The sequence below is a fragment of the Chrysemys picta genome, chromosome 21 (assembly GCF_011386835.1).
Source record: "Chrysemys picta bellii isolate R12L10 chromosome 21, ASM1138683v2, whole genome shotgun sequence".
NCBI classification, from domain to species: Eukaryota; Metazoa; Chordata; order Testudines; family Emydidae; genus Chrysemys; species Chrysemys picta.
This window is the reverse complement of record NC_088811.1, coordinates 16,541,672-16,557,542: the sequence shown is the minus strand read 5'-3', so window position 1 is coordinate 16,557,542 and position 15,871 is coordinate 16,541,672. Positions and strand designations below refer to the sequence as shown.

At 46.5% G+C, this 15,871-nt stretch overlaps 1 protein-coding gene across 2 annotated transcripts in view; it reads left to right on the top strand.

Moving 5' to 3' along the window:
• The window catches only part of ACTL8 (actin like 8), a 33,795-nt gene extending 19,079 nt beyond the window's left edge, over window positions 1-14,716 (top strand). The window contains exons 2-3 of one of the 2 annotated variants that reach the window (XM_024111251.3): window positions 11,931-12,306; window positions 13,188-14,686. In XM_024111251.3, coding sequence (XP_023967019.2) covers window positions 11,941-12,306; window positions 13,188-13,952 — 1,131 coding nt within the window. In that variant the 5' untranslated portion in view covers window positions 11,931-11,940 and the 3' untranslated portion in view covers window positions 13,953-14,686. Of the gene's footprint in view, window positions 1-11,930; window positions 12,307-13,187 lie in introns of both variants that reach the window. The other variant, XM_065575011.1, reaches the window with a different exon arrangement.
• The last annotated feature ends 1,155 nt before the right edge of the window (window positions 14,717-15,871 follow it).

Here is a 15,871-nt window from a genome sequence, read left to right as displayed (position 1 = left end):
AGTGTGTAGAGCAGTATAAACAAGTAATTGTCTGTATGATATTTTACTTCTTGCTTGTGCTTTTTATGTAGCCTGTTGTAAAACTGGGCAAATATCCAGATGAATTGATGTACCCACAGAAGACCTCTGCATATCCCTGGAGTACACATACCCCTGGTTGAGAATTGCCACTCTAGGCCAGTCTCTTGCCCCTGATCCCAGTTCTTACAGGCTTTCTGTAGCTGCTCACCAAGCCTTCCCTTAACAACCAGCTCTTGGACTGCTACCGCTAGGGCTAAAGACACAGCACTCCTGCCTCTTTTGGGTCACTTGTGCATCCTCTATTGCCCAAATGGACAGCTGCCCTTTCCAGAATGACCAGTGGCCCAGCCTACCCCTAAAGCAGGATGGGGAGAAGTGCCCTCTATTGAGGTGGCAGGTGAATCGGTGTTAAGCAGGAGTAGTGGCATCTGAAGAATACTCCCTTTCTTTCTATCTTGTTCTCTGCAGCTATTGTCAAGCTATCGCCGGGGGTGTGTGTGTGTGAGGAGAAATACAGGCTATTCGTGTGTGGTTTTAATTCTGCTGACTAGTTTTCAGGGGCTTAACATCATGAAGCTTCCTGGCTGGCTCAGTTTCAGGTTGCTTGACAGCCTATAATCTGCCCTTCTTGAAACAATTGACGATTTCAGTTGAAATGGCACAAAATAGACATCTGTAATTTTCAGTGTGTTCTCATAAGGAGAAAAGCGCTTTGACCATCCAATTGCCTCCCTAGGGAAGGGACTCTTCCAAAACAGCTCTGCTGGTGCGCTGTTGCTATCCAGCGTAGAAGTGGGTCTCAGACTGATGCTTGGTGCTATAGGATGGGGGTAATGACCTCCTGGCCATGCTAGAGGCCAAGACCACTGCCTAATTTGAAGTTGCTGCAAATGAAATTCTGGTGGTCTGTAGAAAGATACTGGGTCCATTCTGCCCTGAAGCTTGTGTGGTCGGTTGTGCTAGTGCAAGGTAGATGTGGAACTTGGTAGCATCTTACCTGTGCAAAGGAGATGCAAGTGACCCTATGATTTACACAGGAACAGTCTGAACTGCAGGATTCCAGAGATGTTCTCCCTCTGAACTAGGGGGTAGGAGGCCTGTAAAAACAAAGGACTTGGAAGTTTGTGGCAGGAAGGCTGAGCTTCTGTGTCTTGGGACAGCCAGGCTTCTGTGTGCAACCTGCAAATCCAAAGTCTTGCAGCAGTCGTTCTACAGATATCCAAGCCTTGTCTACACTTTCAGCACTACAGCATCCTTGCTGCAGCTGCTCCACTGTAGACACTCACTACAGCGTTGCAAGGGGTCTCCCATCGGTATTGTTAATCCACCTCTGCAGGTAGGCTGGCAAGGAAAGTCTTCTGCTGATCTAGTGCTATAGACACTGGGGGTAGGTTGGCTTAACTCTGTCTCAGGAGTTACATTGCTCAGTATAACTCTTTAGTGTAGACCTGCCCTTAGTCTATGGACAAGACTAAAACTTTCCTCTGTCTGTATGTTTTCACTATAATTCTGGTGGCCTACAGAATGAAAAGGCTCCTATGGTGGGTGTGACCCAAAGTAATCAGAATTCCCATTAATTTCCTCCTTCCCCTCAGTGGATCTACACACCAGGCTAGATTCTGCTTGTTTAGTGGTGGAACCCAGCAATTTAAGTTTTTTACAACAGTAAAACACTCAGCCCAAAGATCTCCCCCCTCTGCCCCTTTGGGCAAGGGCTGTTGGTTAGGCTAACTTAGGGAACCATTGGGAAAAGGATGGATGTAAAATAGCATAATACCACTATATAAATCCAAGGTATGCCCACACCTTGAATATTGTGTGCTGTTCTGGTTGCTTCACTCTTCCAACTTAAAAAAAGTTAGAGAAGGACAACAATCAGTGGTTTAGAACAGCTTCCATGTGAAGAGAGATTAAAGACTGGTGGGACCAATCTGTTTATAAAAGGTGATGAGAAATGTCTTCAGAATTGTCATAATTTTGGCTTGCATTTATCAATGTGTTTACCAGAGGAGTCTGGGGAGGGGGTAAACTTCTTCCTCAAAGACAAAGGACAAGCTGATGCCTCCAACCAGGTGTCCTCAAAGTTGATTGTAATGACCTGTCAAGTGCCAAAGAATGCCCAATAAAGGGGGCAGGAACAGATGAACCTGCAGTTTAGCAAACAGCTGGTTTCAGAGACCTGATTTCATGCTGCTCTTGCAGCTGGAATGAACTTTATCTAGGGCTAACCCCCAAAATACCTTTCAAAGGGTGAGTGGACTGTAAAAGTGAGGGGCAATACACCCCAGGCTCAGTCTAAGACAGGAAGCAGCCTTTTGACTTTGGTGGGGGGAGGGGAGATCCTGACCTGTGAACTTGGTCAGCCCTCTTGTTGAACATGTGGTGAGGATTTCTGCCTTGTTGTGTTTGCTACTAAGAAGCACTTTATTTTTCTTGTAACCACTTCTAATACCTTGTACTCCATTTAAAACCTAATCTCCTTGTACTTGGTTTATTTTTAATATAAACCAACCCAGTGATATGTTTAAACACAACTGTTTGGTAACCCCAATTCAAGTAGCCAACTGTTGAATATTGCCCCTCAACAGGGCAACTGACTTTCTGCACTGCCTAGCCCTCTCCTGGACTGATATTGAACACATGTCTGATCACCCTGCGAGTAGTAACCAAGCTGGTGGAGACCAGGGTATGACAGGTGTGTTGCTGCTGGAATCAGAGTTGCTAGACCAGGGCTGTGGCAGGTCAGAAAACCAAGGTGTGACATGCAGGCTCTTGGTGAGCAACACAGGTTGGAAGCTACAACAAACAATTGAGGCACCCAGATGTCAGGGGTGACCCACCCCCAGTGGTCAGGATTGCATCCCAGAATGTGACTGGGATATGAGAGGTCCATAAAACCATGAATGGTGTAGGGAAAGACTAGACACATTATTTACTCCTTCTCATACTAAAAACTAGGAGTCAGCCAATGAAATTAATAGACATTAGGTCTAAAGCAACAAAAGAATGTACCTCTTCACACAATGCAGTCAACCTGTGGAACTCCTTGCCAAGGGATGTTGTGAAGGCCAAAACTATATAATGGGGGCTCAAAAGAAAATTACCTGGAGGATAGGTTCCTCAATGGCTATAAGCCAAAATGGTCAACCATATGCTCTGGGTGTCCCTAACCTCTGTTATCCAGTCCTACCTTCTGGTAGGGGATGGATCACTTGCCCTGTTCTGTTCATTCCCTCTGAAGCACTTGGCACCAGTCACTGAAGACAGGATACTGGGCTAGAAGGACCATTGGCCATATTGCATCAGACCATTCTTATGTGCTGGTGTTTTCCCCTCCCCCATGCTCACTCGTGATTGCCTTGGCCATCAAAGCCAGGGTGACCATCTGTGTCTCCTTTGGACTTCCTAGAGGGCCCTAAAGATTGACAAGAATCTCCTGCAGGAAGGTGTGTTTTTTTAAAAAATGGAGTGAACTGTTTCCTTAGCGGTGGGGTGTAAAGGTTGGTGGGATTTAATGACAGGCACAGCGCAGTAAGCTTTTCTGGGCTATTTTTGGACTGCCTTAGGAAAGATGCAGTGAAGTAAGACCCTTGTTAAATTGGTCCCTGTGGGCTGGCTTCCTGTATCTATTCCACTGCTATCCTCTGATCTTCCATAAACTGTCTCTTGAATTCTGGTGGCTATCCAAGCTCTGCCTTTCACAAAGGATTATCCTTCTGTATCTGAATTTTGACAGCCCTTTCAAGAACTGAAACCATTCCCATGTCTCTTTTTTTCTAGATAATGAGATTAATTATACTGAGATTTGTCTTTTCAATGGTGTGTTTGAGGAACTGGTTATATTTTTGACTGTTTCTTTTCCCCCGTTCTCTGCAGTTTGCTGGCTTTGTGTTCTTGCTTAATCTCTCTCTCTCTCTCTCTCTCCCCCCCTCTCCTCCCTCCAAATCTCCTTTGCTTCCAATTAGTGTGTAGAAGGGTAATTGGACTGAGGGGGTCCTTCCAGAGAGGAAGATGGCTTTGCATAAAAACCGTAGTGAGGCTCCAAGTTCATAACCTGGTCAGATTATCTGCTTTAAACTTCAGCAGTCAAAACATGACTTAAGCAAAGGCCTGGACTCTGGCTGGCTTATTAAAATGAGATGGGTGTCTGAGTCAATTGGTAGCAAACTGACAGGCAGAGAGAAGCTAACTGTGTCCCAAGCAAAGGCAGTGATAGCTTTAAAAAAATAAATAAAATGCCTGGCATGCAGATAGGGCTACCCTAGCCAAACAGGCAAATATCTCTAGGAGCAAGGCTCAGAACTGAATAATCACCTGGAACCCTGCACTGATGCTCTTGCTACCAGGTCTCCAGGAACTTGGCGGTCTCTAAAGATGGTGCCATCCTTTGAAGAATGCTTTCGTCACTCTCTAAAGTACAGACCTGGACCCTGGCTAGTCATGAGACTAGTCACTCGACCCAGTTATTGATGTAGTAAGGGTTTGCAAGACCTCTTCTGGAGTGAGGCCACACAACCTTGCAACTACTCTACCTTATGCCTTCCTCTCCTTGAGGAAGAGAACGACTAGGGCTGTCCTTGCCATGTGGTCAGTGGCTAGTTCATCTCGGGTAGTGTAGCTGGAGCTTCCAGAAGCTGTAGCCACAGTGGGCTTCAGTTCCAAAATGAGTGACCTGCAGTCTCAAAGCAGTGTGACTTAATCTCGTTGCTGTTCATACACACTGGTGTAGCCAGTGCTTATGGCTGGAATGCATCCTGGTTCCTCTAGGGAGAGACCCCCCCCCCCCCCCACACACACACACACACACTTGCGCTCTGCAGGTGGGGTGGACTCTCTGTTGAAGGACACTTGGCAAACCACCCAAGATTTGGGTGCATCACCACTGCCAAATGGCACCCACAGGCTGGATTCAAAGCTGGGGTGGGGCCAGTAGGCAGTATAGATCCAGCTACCTCCACAGCCCTCTACCAACCAGCATCTTCCACTCAATGAAATGTTGCTGGATCATAAGGTGTTAACACACTTAGTTCAATCTCTCCCTGGTAGGCTGGACTCCCTGTGACTCAGTGCTTGGCTGTGTATTGTGAAGTGACTCCAGACTGAGCCACCCACTTCAAAGCAGTCTCCAAAAGGCTCCTATTGGCTACAAAGGAGATTGCTGTAGCCCTGTTGAGACACTAACGCCCATGTGATTCTAGTGATGTCCTCCAGCAGGCAGTGGTGGCATCTAAGACAAAGTACAGAATCAGTCTAATGACATTAGCCTCCACTTACATGGTGCTCCTCTATGCTCATGTATCTTTCAGGCCTCCTGATCAGCTTGTAGAGTAAAACTGTTAAGAACTTGACTGAAGTTCTACACTGCATTAATAGCAATAACACTAATAAATTGAGGGCCATGTTCCAATTAAGACTGAAGACTGGAAGATTTCATCTCTGGGCACAAGCATCAAAGCTAGATACATCGACAGGGAATGGGTTAGCCAGTCCATCTGTAATTACAGGGCCGGTGTGAATAGATGAACATCAAACTATTAGAGTCTAATTTGACTATCTAACGAGGAGCTGTGATGTTTTATGCATGGTGCCTAATTTTACCCTGGCAATCTCCTGCTATATTTAACATCATTAATCATTGTTGATTCCCACAGGGCTGGATCCCTGATTAGTGTCAGATGCATCACGGGAGGAAAGGGATTTTAAAAAGCCCTGTCTTCACATTGGAACTGAAGCCAGTTCAGTGGAGTTGATCTTATTGCTTGCACAGCTGGAACACTTGTGAACAGGGGCAGACCGATGCACTGCTCTCCCTCCATTTAACCTTTGTCATCCTTCTTTCTCATGCTCTGAAAGCCTCTAGCCTGGAATGTCTGCTGGGGTCTTGCTTCCTGTCCCAGCACATATACCGTAGCTGCTGCTTAACTGCTGTGCCAAAAAGCGCACTGCCATCCTTTGGTCAGCCTTGGCCTCATGGTTTGAGGGAGAAATTCCAGGTAATACAAGCTGCTTGGTCACTGACCATGATGCCAGAAATTGACCACACTAGAATCCTTTTAGTGACCTAGCATCTAGATGCATTTTGACTTGGCAAATGTACATGTAGCCAGGACTGTTTTTAGCATCTCCGCTTTGAGATGAGGCTCTCACCCTGCTTCACAACTAGAAGAGTCTGTGTACAGGCCTTGGTGTAAAGGCTTGGATGCCCTTTTTCTGAGGATGGGCTCCACTTGCCTGAATCCAGCCCCTTAAGGTTCATTGAGGAGATGTAGCCTCAAGGCTCCATGGCAACTCCCAAGGAGATCAGTGGCTATTGCATTGCAGTGATCAAAATGTAGACCCAGTGAGAACTTCTAGCAAAGGCCTGTATGACAAATGCGTTCTGTTTTCCACAATCTCTTGATGAAACTTCCCAGGAAATAGAATTTCCAAGTTCCAGTCAGAACACTTGACCAGAAAGCAAAGCTGGCCATGACTAGAATACTTTATTTCAGATAATTGGCAGTGTTAGTTTTCTGTTGCTATCACAACCAGGCATGGAGTTTTTAGGTTTAGCTTTAACTTTGATATTGCAAATTCTAGTGTGTGCAAAACACTAGGAAAAAGCTGTATGGGAAGGCACCCTCCTATCTGCTGTTCCCTGTATTCCAAACAGTCTCCCCAGACTGACTGATCTGGCAGGATGAAAGTCTCATGAGGACAGCTGTGTGAATACCAAATTTTTCAGCTCCCTGGCAGTTACCCAAAAATCACTTCCTTGTTTTGAATCAAAACCTCTTGTCTTGATTTCAAGCATTTCTTCAAGTTAAACCAAAAAAAAAAACCCCGTCACTTCAAAATATCAAAACAGCTTGAATGTTCAGATTTAAAACAATTTGGCAGAACTATTAATTTTGGCTGTTGCCAAATAGCTTGGTCAAAATTTGCACATCTCTCTACTGAATGGGGTGAGGCTTTCTGCCAACAAAACCAGGGCTCACTAGAGAATGGGGAAGTAATCAACCTGCAAACCCCAATTTCTCCCTGCAAATACTGGTCCTTGGAATATAGTTCTACAGGCACCATAGACTATTAAATATTTTATTTAATCTTTCAGTGTCATGCAGTCCATCTTCCAAAGCAATCACAAATTCACAACTCCACTGCAGAAGGAGATGGGCTTATCTTCACAGCCTTGTTCAAATATCTCTAGGCTGGCTTTTCCTGCCCCACTTTGCTAATTAAACACAACTTCAGTCACCTTTTTCATCTGAGACAAGGTGAGTGAGTTAATCTCTTATTGGACCAACTTCCATCAGACAAGCATTTGAACTTGCATAAAGCCCATCAAGTCTGGGAAAGCTACTCTGCATCAAAGCTAATACAAGGTGGAATAGATTATGCCAAAGGAGTGAACACATTGCAAGAGGCCATTCAAGGTGAAGTGGGCAGTTAACACCTTTGCAGTCATAGGCAGAAGGAGGGTTACAGATTGTAATAGGCAATAATCCAGGGTCTTGAGTCCATGACTTTTTTGACATGTAGCAGTTATGAATTTAAGATCTCTACATTAGTCCCTTGAAGGCATTGTGCTGCCCTCCTTTGACCTGTCAGACAGTGATTGTTTTGTGAAGTGTTTGCCCATGGGTGACAGGGTGGCTTTTTGTCTTGTCACCCTTCTGGGTGACAGGTTTCAGAGTAGCAGCCGTGTTAGTCTGTATCCGCAAAAAGAACAGGAGTACTTGTGGCACCTTAGAGACTAACAAATTTATTAGAGCATAAGCTTTCGTGGACTACAGCCCACTCCAAAGAAGTGGGCTGTAGTCCACGAAAGCTTATGCTCTAATAAATTTGTTAGTCTCTAAGGTGCCACAAGTACTCCTGTTCTTCCTTCTGGGTGAGCTCATCTGGGAGCATAGTGTCTGCCTGGCTCCACTGACCCAGTTGTTGGGACATGTAGTATACTGGATGAGGCATGTGTAGGACCCATGGATTGTGACAAGTATGTTTTGGGGGGTGGGGGGGGAGGGGGGGCTATTGATCACAATAGCAGTGGAGATCTGTTTGCAGATTTTGGCATTTGTTATGGCATATGCTGCCTTGGGACCCTACTGACAACTCCTTCCAAAGGAGAGCGCATGGCCCCAGAGTCTGCAAAAATGCTCAAATGAGGACTGACGATCTGCCCCCAGACACCTAGTTGGCTCTTGCCTGGACTCTGCTTTCTTCAGTAGCCTTGTCTGTGTTCCTGGCTCAGTCTGGACAGCTGGCAGTCTTCCCTCCCCCCACCATCCCCTCCATCAGAATCTTATTAGCTATGTTTACATGGCAGGGATGTCAAGCGATTAATTTTTAATGGCTTGGTTTATTGCGTGTATGAATGGTTTAGTGAGTAATTTCCACATTTAAGTGATTAATTCCCCAGAGTTTGGAGGGACTGGTTAGCTTTACATTAATCAGGACTTCGGCATGCCAAGGGGCGATCAATCAATCCCCTGCTGCCAGGGAGAGTAATGTTAAAATACCTCCAAGGTACAGTGAGGTTAGGTAGAACTTTAATTACTCCCTTCCTTGCTTCCAGCAAATTTTTTGTTGGTCCCTGCTATTGGCCTGGTCTCCCCTGCAAATCCCTCTCCCCGACACTTCCCTTTCCCAACACACAACAAACCCAGATGTTCATTAGGAAGCTGGCAATAGCATGTCAGATCCTACATAGGATTCATGCTCCCCAGTTTCAGTCCATCTGCTCCTGGCAGAGCCATGGTATAAAATATGCACCTGCCATGTGGAAGAGGGATATATTAACTGCTCCATGGACAGGCAGCTCTTGGGTTCTAGCTAGGGTCAGGCTGAGTAGAAATTGGTGAAAGCTTCCTCACTTCCTTCCTTGCTGATTGTGCTCCTGACCTGACCAGTAGCTGCCCCATCTATTGATCCCAGGTTACTGATCTTGCCCTGGTGCAGGCTTTGCTCTTGGGCAAGTGCCTAACCTAGCAGCCTTAAGCAAGCACCTCTGCAGATCACCAAACCTGCTTGTGACTCCAGCACACCATCTTCCTGAGAAGGGCTAGCAGGAGAAGTCCCACCTAGTAAATTTCTTCCATGTAGGCTGCTCCTATGTACAAGCATCAGGACCCATGGTCACAATGCCATTCATAGCACACTTCTACCAGTAGCCTTGCCGGCTACGCTATAGCTGGAGCATCCAGTGTATTACCATAACCCCCTTAAGCAAATGCTGATGACGCATATGCTGGCCAAAAAGTACACTGCACACTAACCCCAATAAAAACATTTCTGCATTTTACCTACAAAGTACTTAAGGACATAATGAGAGAGCACATGGCATCTATTAGATAACTACACAACTGCAGTATCAGACTAGAAACTAACACAGCTAGAGTTGCATATTCAGTTACTCTCTCAAATGCAGCCTGCTTGGTTCACTCTGCCATCTCCAGCACTATACTCTTCAGTAGGTTATCAAGAAAAGCCAGTGCATTTGACATCCAAGTGCATGGAAGATGTATCTTTTATTTTGGTATTTGATAAACTTCATACTTCCAAACACTTAGCTTGTGTGAATGGAACAACCAATAGACAGGTGGCGATGCCAAGATTGTCTGAAGGCTTTGCCTGTAGAAGATACTGGATAGCAAAGCTTTCATGGTTGCCTTGGCAGAGTCAAGAGACCATCTCAGATCATTGGGCAACTAAGAACCTAAACATTACCACATTCTCCTTCTGGTTTGTTAATCTGGCATCAACCACATCTGGTTTAATTGGGAAACTTAGATGCTGGGATTCCAGCACTGCAGAATGGCAGGCTACACAACAAGGACTGGTCTTTCAATAAGTCTTGTGACTTGAAAACTGTCTCTGGGTTAGGAATGAATTTGGCATTAAATCGCTAACTCAGTATTTGGCCTATTCCTTAAGGCGTGAACTGGGTAACTCCCTGAAGCAGGAAGAACAAATCTACAGCTTGTTTGCAGTGCAATAACCCAGTTGGTGTAATATAAACTGGACAAGGCAGTAAATTCAGCATAAACTTAGCTGGAATCTTGTGGACTAGGTAACTAAAAGCAAAGGTGTATAGCTTCAAGGACTTCCTGTAGGAGTAGTTCTATATTGTCTAGCATCAACAGCATGATGTCCACTGGCAGGAACCTAGGTAACTCATTTGATGCCTTGCCTTGTAGTACTTCAGCCCAGCTACCTCCAAGAAGTACGCTAGTCTTCCAAAGCTCATTCGAGGGAGGAGTTCTGGATAAGTGTTCACATGTTTGTCTCCTTTACACAATTCTCAGGAGGTGTGTTTTGGGGAGAAGGCCATCCCCCTTCCCCCTCCTCAAACTGGGGAAAAATCAGTGAATTGACAGGACTCCAATAAGCAGACTAGTCTTGGTCAGCCTGATGTCCCCACCATAATGTGTTAGGGTTGGAAGAAAGACCTGCAATACGTCATTGCACACTTGTTTGTGGAGAGCGTGAGACACTTGCTCTCGCATCCAGACCCTACATAGAATGGCCCTCAAAGGCCCAAGGCACCATCTCCAGAATCCATGGGTCTTGCACAAAGACCCCACCCTTCCTCACTAATGTTATTGCAGCTCAGTTTGGTCACCTACCATGAGACCGCTTTGGGACAGATGGTTAGGAAGAATAATTCGGACAAAAGGCTAAATAGAAATCCATTCATTACAGCAAACTCAGGAGTGGGCTTGGGTGGAGGGAGACCTTTTTAAGGTCAGGCTACAACTAAAGCCTTCTGCATGAAAAAGCTGGTGGTGATAGGAAGCCACCTGCTTGTTTGACTGAAAACTAAGTTTTCTCTGGCTTGTGTACTTGGCCTATTGACCTGATCGTTTGGTGTAGAGCTGAGAAAATAAACCCTTCCGATGCTGTTGGATTCGGACTGTGTGGCTCACTTAGCTTTCCACGGTAGCCGCCTCTCCTCCTTTCTACAAAAACAAAGGATTTGTAGGTTGAACCGTACTTGTCTTCTCATTGCAGGGCAATGCTTCCTGCTCTCCTCTTGCTGGCAAAGCCCATTTGTCACACTCGGGCCAAAATGGGATGTTGGCACCTCATGCTGCAGACTATGTAGTTTGTCACCGCATGGGCCTGACTTTCTAAGAGCCCCACACTGTGTGTGTGGAGCTCTTGCCTTATGAAATCTGGGCTTCAAAGTAGAAACTCCACTTCCCCCCCCCCCCCCATGAGTCTCTGTGCTGAGCTCTAGAAAACCAAACGTGGCTCCTGCCGTATCATTCCTTTCTCACTGGCCAGATGTTAAAAGGCCAGGGCTAAGCCAACACATGGTCCCCACCACATTGGTAGCTTCCAAGGCTAAAAACCCAAGACACTCAAGGATGTGGGGTTTTGAACTGCATGAATTACAAGACACCCTTCCCCCCCCCCCCACACACACACGCCCACAGAAATAATTCAGTCCTGAATGAACTCAACCTGCCCAGGCTAGCTGGAGGAGAGAATAGCTTTATCTCACACTTGGCTTTTAATTCAACAGGCCCTTCCTTCCTTAAGAAGGGAGGGTGAGGAGTGGCACTTCACCTCCACATCTTGCTTGTCACTACTCCTGTAGCTGGCCAAAGAGGCCTTGGAAAGAGCTTAGGTGTTTAGCAGTCAAACACTGGTAGGTATGACGTCCTTGCCAAAAATTCCCAGTCCCAGCTTCTGAAGTCTCCCCTTAGTCTGTGGGGTGTGTGGGTTTTTTTTTCTAGATTGGGACCCTTAAGTGCCTCATGAGACAATCAAACCTACAGTCAATCATTATCCAAGTATCTCTGTATGATATGCATATATTTAAACCAACTACTAGCTTCCAATGCCCTGAGATGCTCCCTCAGCAGGAGAAGTTGACTTGCCTTTTACCTAAAAGCTTGGTCTTTCTCCATCTCCTTATTCAGACAAACCAAAATGGCCGAAGAAGAAATTGCTGCTCTCATCATTGATAATGGCTCTGGGATGTGCAAAGCTGGCTTTGCTGGAGATGACGCCCCTCGTGCAGTGTTTCCATCCATCGTCGGACGCCCAAGGCACCAAGGGGTCATGGTTGGGATGGGGCAGAAGGACAGTTATGTTGGTGATGAGGCCCAGAGCAAGAGAGGCATCCTGACCCTGAAGTACCCTATTGAACATGGCATTGTCACCAACTGGGATGACATGGAGAAAGTGTGGCACCACACCTTCTACAACGAGCTCCGTGTTGCCCCAGAGGAGCACCCTGTCCTCCTGACAGAAGCTCCCCTGAACCCCAAGGCCAACAGAGAGAAGATGACCCAGGTGCAGTATTGCAACTGTGTAGATCTGCTGTGCATATCATACAGCTGAATTAAATGAGTTTTGGTGCTCTACCCCTTGCTTCCCTGATGTTTTATGGCAGCCCTGCCACAAAACTTCTGCTTCAAAGTCTCTTGGCTGTCTCAATTTTTGTCTGATGCGGAGTGTCCAGGTTTTAAGGTCTCCCAGGGAACCAGTCAAACAGCACTTCATGAGACCTGTATCAGAGGTGTAGCAGTGTTAGTCTGGATCTGTAAAAAGCAACAGTCCTGTGGCACCTTATAGACTTATTGGAGCATAAGCTTTCGTGGTATTCACCCATGAAAGCTTATGCTCCTATACGTCTGTTAGCCTATAAGGTGCCACAGGACCCTCTGTTGCTTCATGAGACATGTCGAACATATCAGGTCTGTTTGAACTCTGCAAGAGCTTATCTCTAGTGAAACACACTACTTCAGAAATTGTCACTTTTTTTTTCCTCTACCAGTTGAATTTCTAAAAGGACAGGGGAGGGGAGAAGAGGACTGGTGAGGTGGAGGGGAGCTAAAATTTAACATAGTTGAGTCTTCTGGACAAACTTTCATGCCAAAGGTGTCTTTGAGCTGCTGTAGTTGCCCATCAGCATAGTATCTGGCTGCCTGTGTGGTGTCTCTTGTGCTGCTACAAGATTACACCTGCATACTGTTCACAGCAGAAGTCCCTCTAGCTCACAGGGGAAGACCTGGGTTTTGATGCTTGAGCCCAGAATAGTCTAATCATGGTGTTGTCTGGGTCTAGCCCTGGTTAGCTACAGATTCAGGAATCGGCATTTGGTTGCAAGTGTGGACAGCTGATCCCTGCAGTATGGTAAAAATGTCTCCTCTCTCTCTCTCTCTCTCTCCTAGATCATGTTTGAGACCTTCAACTGCCCTACCATGTATGTGGCCATCCAGGCTGTACTGGCCTTGTATGCCTCTGGACGTACCACTGGCATCGTGATGGACTCTGGTGATGGGGTGACCCACGCTGTGCCCATCTATGAAGGCTACGCACTGCCTCATGCCATCCTGCGCTTGGACTTGGCCGGGCGTGACCTGACCGACTACCTCATGAAGATCCTGACCGAGCGGGGCTACAGCTTCACCACCACAGCCGAGAGGGAGATCGTGCGTGATATCAAGGAGAAGCTGTGCTACGTTGCCTTGGAGTTTGAGCAAGAGATGGCTGCAGCTGCTACATCTGCCTCTTCGGAGAAAAGTTACGAGCTCCCTGACGGGCAGGTGATCACCATTGGGAATGAGCGGTTCAGGTGCCCAGAGGCCCTCTTCCAGCCCTCTTTCCTGGGCATGGAGTCTTGCGGCATTCACGAGAGCACCTTCAACTCAGTCATGAAGTGTGACATCGATATCCGAAAGGACCTCTACGCCAACACGGTGCTGTCCGGCGGCAGCACCATGTATGGCGGCATCGCCGACCGCATGCAGAAGGAAATCGCTGCCCTGGCCCCCAGCACCATGAAGATCAAGATCATTGCCCCAGTGGAGCGCAAATTCTCAGTCTGGATTGGCGGCTCCATTCTGGCTTCTCTCTCCACCTTCCAGCAGATGTGGATCAGCAAGCAGGAATACGACGAGGCTGGTCCATCCATTGTTCACAGGAAATGCTTCTGAATCCTGTAGCACAATGGAAGTGTCCAATGTGGCTGGGCAATGGACTGTGTTCCTTTATGGAAATATTCCTTCCAAAGCTGTTCCTAGCTCTTCCAAGGGCTGTCTGTATGCTTAATATATCCTATTTAAGATTAGTTTGGATAGGTCTAAAGCAAACCAGTCCCATCACATATAACTTAATGCAGTGATCACCTGTAAAAATGTGCTAAACCCCTCACTAGTGACTCATCACAAGGTTCAGAGGTAAAACCATGTTAATGTGAGGCTATGGGTCTGTCACTGACTGACAGCACTGTCTTCCCTCTTCCTTGTTGTACTGTCAGATTCTCAGGGCTAGAGATGAGATTGGTGCAAGATGTATTCAAGGTCACTCATCTAAAGAGAGTAATTATTCCATAACTCCTCTTCAGGGGCTGGCAAGTGCAAATGTTAATTGCCGCTTGTCTTCCTGTTGTAACAGCAGGAATTAAGGGGCCTGTTTGCTTTTTTTTTTCCACCCAACTGTACCACCAAATAGCCATGGGGCTAAAGGCTACTCCAGGCTACATGTGCAAGCTGCTGTATTCTAATGCTAATCTGAAGATCGCTGTACATTGCCTTAATGACAATACAAACGCTTAAATCTTCCCAATGTGGAGAATTGTAACATGCAATGATAGTCTTGTGATAAGGGGGAATTTAAAAATTAAATATGTGAAGTGCTTTGCAGGACTGACTGAGTTTCTTTGGCAACCTGATGGGAAGGGATTTGGACAACACTCTAGAGGTCTCTGCTTTCAGAAAAACGCCTTTTGTTCAAGGATCAAATGTTACCCCTTTAACAGGGATACCTACTCCTTTTCCAGCCTCCTGGAAGTGGGGCAGGGACTAAATGATTTCTGACATTGCAATGAGTCATTGGTGGCAGATCTGGGTCTGCAGTAGCAGATTACTGGGGGCTGCTTGTCCTGACAACTCCTGCCTGATTTAAGGAAACATCAACTTCCTATGGTGTTGGAACAGTCAGTGACCTGAGACTTGAGTCACAAAGCTACATGATTAAACAGCAGCTGGGTTTTTTTTTTCAGAGGTGCTGAGCCGCCAGTGACTGATGGCAATGGGAGCCATTGAGTGTCGGTTTTCCAGAAGTGTAGAGCACGAAGGGCAGGTCTACACTACCAACCTGCATTGGCACAGATGCATCTGTGCCACTGTAATGCTTCTGGTGAAGATGCTTTAAGCTGACCGGAAAGAGCTCTATCAGCTCAACTCCACTGCCATGAGCGGCAGTAGCTATGTTGGCAGGAGAAACTCCCTTGTGCCAACAACCCCCTATGTAGACAGTTATGCCAATCTTAGCACTGTCGCTTGGGTGAGGAGTCTTCACACCACCTGAGCAATGTAGTCGTCATACCAAAGTAAGTGTGTAGACCTGGCCTTAAGCACCTAAATCTGGATTAAAACTAACTCAAGCTACCCATTTTCAAAACCCTGCCTGAAGGCTGGGCTTGTCAGTGGTGTCCCACTGCAATTTTAGGTTCCTAATCTGCCCCATTCCTCAATTGAAATACCTCTCAAGGCACATGGGCAGCTTCAGAGCACCCTGTAGGGGTGCAATTACAAGTGTGTGTGTGTGTGTGTGTGTGGGGGGGGGGGGGATGGCTTTTTTAAGGACTCATTAGATGCCTTTAAAACAGAGTTGCCTCATAGGATTTTTCAAAGATGTCCAACTCCTAGAGATCTCTAACGAAAAGCACACCAGATGGCCTTCTGCATCTTGGGTGGGGGGGCAGATTACTAGAGGTACCTTGGTGCTAAACTCCTGGAAGCCATTCTGACTTGGTATGACCGACCACCTCTGGGGACTAGATAACCCAGTGGTTGGACCTGCTCTGCCTCTGGCGGAGGCTCATGCAGTGAGGTTCAGAGGGTCCTTCATT